Source organism: Thermobia domestica, chromosome 3 (genome assembly GCF_964235325.1).
Source record: "Thermobia domestica chromosome 3, izTheDome1.hap1.1, whole genome shotgun sequence".
Classification (NCBI taxonomy): Eukaryota; Metazoa; Arthropoda; class Insecta; order Zygentoma; family Lepismatidae; genus Thermobia; species Thermobia domestica.
The window spans coordinates 348724183-348729673 of record NC_137456.1 but is presented as its reverse complement, the minus strand read 5'-3'; the positions used below and the strand labels follow the sequence as shown (position 1 = coordinate 348729673).

Here is a 5491-nt window from a genome sequence, read left to right as displayed (position 1 = left end):
AATTCACGCTGCTCAATTCCTTTTTTCCCATTACATATTTGTTTTACCGTACCTGTTTGTTGTTTTCATTTTTTAATCATGGTCCAATCGGGTTTTACTGTTCGCAATGAAATCACTCGTCATTATAGACGATTTATGTACGTTTATGTATTATGAGGTGTACGTCAGCCATTTAGCTTAGTTTTGAAAAGAATGTATGATAACGCGTGAGAATATTAAATTACAGAAAAGGCTTGACATGCCCCGACGTGGAAAAGCAAACCCACCGAGGCTTGAACCAGGGACTTCCACGTCCGAACCATGTACGCTAACCGCTTAGTCACAATAATAATAAAAAAAATACGCTATACAGATTTTGTTTCGACAATTACGTATGTGTATCGTTAATGTTCGATGAGTCTCTTCAACTTGCAAACGCATCATTTAAAGGTCGTTGTGAGTGGAAAAAAAAATGCTGACGCGTACTTTGTCACATCTCAGCACTGATGAAACATTCATTCATTTCATGCATTCTTTTTATCACTATAGAATGGTAGGTCAGTTAAATGCTGATGTAGTGCTCTCGAGTTTGACAGCAATAAAACACTCATTTCAGTAACATAATTATTTAAAAAAAAAAAAAAAAACTTTGATTTCTAGTACGTGTGCTTTCATAATGAGATTCTGAACGTCACCGCCAGGAATCAAACTCAGAACCTTTACATGAATTGCTTAATTAAGAATTTATCATAAACGTTATGATTTCCTGTTTATCAGATGATTAAGATTTTTCTTTCTTCTTTTCTTTTGTAGTAAATTCACGCTGCTCAATTCCTTTTTCCCTTACACATTTGTTTTACCGTAATTGTACCTGTTTGTTTGTTTTCTCCTTTCATTAACCATGGCCGAATCGGGTTTTACTGTTCGCAATGAAATCACTCGTCATTATAGACGATTTAACATTGAAGGCAGAATGCTCGAAATTCAATTCAACGCACCGCCCGTAGGAACCGATATCATACAGTATGTACATAACAGTTTCCAAGCAATGCTGGACCATTTGTTAGCCAATGTCGACGATGAGGCGATGGTTGGTTTATCGGTAATATCGCCACGTAACACGAATAAACCGTTTTGGGTGAGTTTTCGCCAAGCACGAAACTTGACACTGGAAACGATGTGGGCCTCATTCGAAAGAGTGTTACAAAGTAACAATGCATTTCTCCTGCACGAACCATTCACCGTGCATTTTCATCGTGTGGATATTCCACGTGGCTATGGTGGTTTGCGGCAAGGAGTACTTCAAAATGAAGAATTGTTACGTTGCAAACGAGGGATTGTACGTGTACAAAATCAAGACTCAAGGTGCCTGGCGTACGCCATTGTTATTGCTATTGGTCTGAAGGCATACAAGAATGTAGATGTGCAACGTTATAAGCAGTATAAGCGTCAATCGAAATATGTTGTGGATCAAGAAGTCGATGCGCTATGTGCAAATGCAAGAGTCAATTTGGATCATGGTGCCAGTGTAAATGAAATACGACAATTCCAGGCATACCTTAAAGAATATAAAATTACTGTGTATACCAGTTTCACAGGCCGTGATATCATGTACGAGGGGCCCAACGACGAAAATCGCACTCCCATAAATTTGATTTGTTTGGCTGGTCACTTTGACATCATTCAATCTTTAACTGCTTGTTTTGCAACCAATTTCTACTGTGAAGCGTGCCATAAAAAATATAGTAAACGTAATGAACATGTAAAAAAGTGTCCTGTAACATGCTCCAAATGTCTACAGAGACCACTATGCGACAAGAACCAAACGCCGATATTATGCAACGACTGCAATCGGCAATTTTACGGCGAACAATGTTTTAACAATCATCGTAATATTGTATATCATCAAGGGGAACCTGTATGCAAAATGGTGAAGCAATGTACTAGATGTTACAGAGTATATTCCTTTGTGCATACAGGACAACGACTTCATGATTGCAATGAGATCTTTTGCAATGTTTGTAAGAAGATTGTTCCAGGATCCCATCAATGTTTTATGCTTCCTGATCGACAATGCTTGAAACCTGGTGTTCCTTCACTCATGCACGCAAAGAAAGCCTTGTTGATATTCTATGATATAGAATCTATGCAGGACACGAATATTGGCGATAATACGTATGTACACATTCCAAATTTATTGGTTGCACAACAAGTATGTTATGCATGTGTTGAAAACAATAATATCCAGCAGTCTTGCAGTACGTGTGGTCAGCGCCAGCATATTTTCCAAGGAGAGGATCCAGTTTATAATTTTCTCCAGTACTTGCGGGAACGGCGTCCCAATATAAATAGGATTTTCTGTGTCGCGCATAACTCGAAGGGATACGATGGACATTTTATCCTAAAGACCATGGTAGAACAATGCCAATGGAGACCTGACGTCATATTAAATGGGACCAAGATACTGAGTTTAACGTTGAATAATCTGACGTTCATTGACTCGTTGAACTTCCTACCTATGGCATTAAGTAAATTGTCAAAAGCGTTCAATTTACCCGCAACCAAAGGCTACTTCCCGCATTTCTTCAACACCAAGGAGAATCAATCGTATATTGGACCACTTCCAGAAACGAAGTATTATGGTGCAAATGAAATGGCCGTCGAAGACAGGAACAAGTTCATGCAGTGGTACAACGATCATCGTAATGACACGTTTGATTTTCAGAAAGAAATTCTCAAGTATTGTATTCAAGATGTCAATGTACTGCGACAAGCATGCGTTTCGTTTATGACGTCATTTGAAACAGAAACCAAAGTGAATCCCTTCTTGGAGACGATCACGATTGCCAGTGCTTCCAATTTAGTATTCCGCCGGAATTTCCTTAAACCCAACACCATAGGAATTCTACCGGCACATGGATATCGATGGAGAAGTACCCAATCGATCGCTGCAATGCAATGGCTGGCCTACATTGAAAAAACCGAAGGAAAACAAATCTTACATGCGGCCCGACAAAAAGAAGTGTTTATTGCGGGATTCCATGTTGATGGCTACTACCAAGATCCTGAGACGTTAGAGGAGCACATCTACGAGCATGCCGGCTGCTTTTACCACGGGTGTAAAGTATGTTTTACTACAGGCCGTAATCAGCCCATCTACAACAATCCAGAAGACACCATGGAATTCCGTTATGAACGAACGCAACGCAAAAATGCAAGACTGCGTGAATTGGGCTACATTGTACATGAAATGTGGGAGTGCGAATTTAATCAGTTCTTAAAACAAAATCCTGCAATGGCGACGTATCTGAAAAATCACCCGTACATGAACCGCAGACCATTAAATCCAAGAGATAGTTTTTTTGGAGGAAGGACCAATTGCGTGAAATTGTACCACCAAGTCGACGAAAAAGCGGGGGAAGTAATAAAATATTTCGATATTGTCTCGCTTTATCCTTATGTAAATAAGTGTGCTAAATACCCTGTAGGCCATCCACGAATTTATCTACAGGGTGATGAAAATATACCACCAATAAATAAAGTCAATGGTCTAATCAAAATGACGATATTACCAAGTCGCCATCTTTATCATGGTCTCCTGCCTTACCGATGTAACAAGAAACTACTCTTTCCACTGTGTGCTGCGTGTGCCGAAGAAATGAACCCAGACCCTACAGCAACGTGTACGCACAACGACCAGGAGCGATGCCTCACTGGAACATGGGTATCATATGAAATACAGAAAGCAGTAGAATTAGGATATCAACCAGTGGAAATTTTTGAAATTTGGGATTATGACATTGAACAATATGATCCCATCACGAAAACAGGTGGCTTGTTCACGGAATATATCAATACATTTTTAAAATCAAAAATGGAAGCGTCTGGCTGGCCTAGTTCCTGTGTCAGCGAAGAAGACAAATCAAAATTCATACAAACCGTCCTGGAGCGTGAAGGTATTGCATTGGATCCGTCCAAAATTGAAAATAATCCTGCACGAAGAAGTTTATCTAAGCTCTGTTTGAACTCATTATGGGGAAAGCTTTGCCAAAGATCAAACTTTAGCCAGACCACAATTATTGATCGGCCGGAAGAATTTTATGAAAAACTCACTTCCCCCGACATTAAACTCCATCAAATTGTACCCATCAATGATACGATGTTGTATGCGTTCTGGGAGTACAATGAACATGTGCCTGTTCAAAACCGAAACACCAATGTCGTGTTAGGTGCATTTACAACATGTCAGGCACGCCTGGAACTGTACAAGTACCTGGAAATGTTGCAGGAACGTGTTTTATATTTCGACACGGATTCTGTGATATTTACGGAGAAGCCCGGGGAGCCAACCATTGAACCTTCAACGTACTTGGGATGCTTATCGAATGAGATGGAGTCTTACGGATCACGAGCATACATCAAAACATTTGTCAGTGGAGGACCAAAAAATTACAGTCTAGAAATATACAATCCGGATACCAACGTCACCAGTTACATATGCAAAATTAGAGGATTTACATTAAATTACAATGCAGGACAACAATTAAATTTCAATACGCTAAAAGAAATGATTACAAATCAATGCCGTGGACAAGTCACCATCACTATCCCCCATAAGATATGCAGGACCAAAGATCATACCATCGTCACACGAAAGGAAGAAAAAATGTACAGTATCCAGTACACAAAACGTCGATTTAAAGAATTCAATTCGTATGATACGGTTCCGTACGGGTACGTTAAAAAACAGAAGATGGAACTGGAAAAAGAAGATGAAGAAGAAAAAACTGTAAATACCCAATAAGGCCGCCATTTCTTTTTTTCCTTTTCCTTTCCCTTCCTTAACCACAAAGCAGCAACACCAAGAAGAAAATGAAGTACCCACAAGAGTTCATAAACCATCAACACAACCATCAGTGGAAGAAATGTAGTCATCTCGTACCGAAGGAGGAACCTTGACCATAAAGGAGCAACACCAAGAAAAATGCAGTACCCAGAAGAGTTCATAAACATCCATCGGTGGATGAAATGTACCCGAGGAGGAAGATGAGCCTAAACAGATCCATCATTTACGAGTAAGTTTTATTTCTCTCTTATCAATATTGACTCATTTTTATTGTTTCAGAAAAAAGAAATTCTTAAATTAATCCATCGTTTCTTCTTTTTCTTTCCAGGATACGTCTACAACATTCGAAGATGATGACGCGTCCAACATATTCATTAACTAGATCCTGTATTTATTATGTTAATAAACATGTATAGGAAGACCACATACCTTTCGTTAAAATACAACAAGTTGAAAAAAAATATGTTTTATTATTTCTTGAAACCCTGAACACTTGTTTTCAAATAAATGGTAATCTTGAAAATTTAAGGTGGAAAATATATTCAAGATTTGGTTTACATGATTTTGTTCGAAAAAATAATTAAAGAATTTTTTAGTGTCCAAAATTTGGTTTTTAATTTAGTTCGAAAAAAATTTGGATTTGAAAATTTTCAAATGTGGTTTACA

At 38.5% G+C, this 5491-nt stretch overlaps 1 protein-coding gene across 1 annotated transcript; it reads left to right on the top strand.

Annotated features, from left to right (window-relative positions):
- The first annotated feature begins 202 nt into the window (after positions 1–202).
- Positions 203–5272, top strand: LOC145681287 (uncharacterized). Its single transcript, XM_081752917.1, has 2 exons — positions 203–5054; positions 5154–5272. Exon 1 carries the CDS (start codon positions 881–883, stop codon positions 4781–4783), a length of 3903 nt encoding a protein of 1300 aa, XP_081609043.1. The 5' UTR covers positions 203–880; the 3' UTR covers positions 4784–5054; positions 5154–5272.
- The last annotated feature ends 219 nt before the right edge of the window (positions 5273–5491 follow it).

What these genes read in the sequence shown, in the direction of transcription:
- LOC145681287 (XM_081752917.1), top strand. Translation starts at nt 881, where the DNA reads ATGGCCGAATCGGGTTTTACTGTTCGCAATGAAATCACTCGTCATTAT.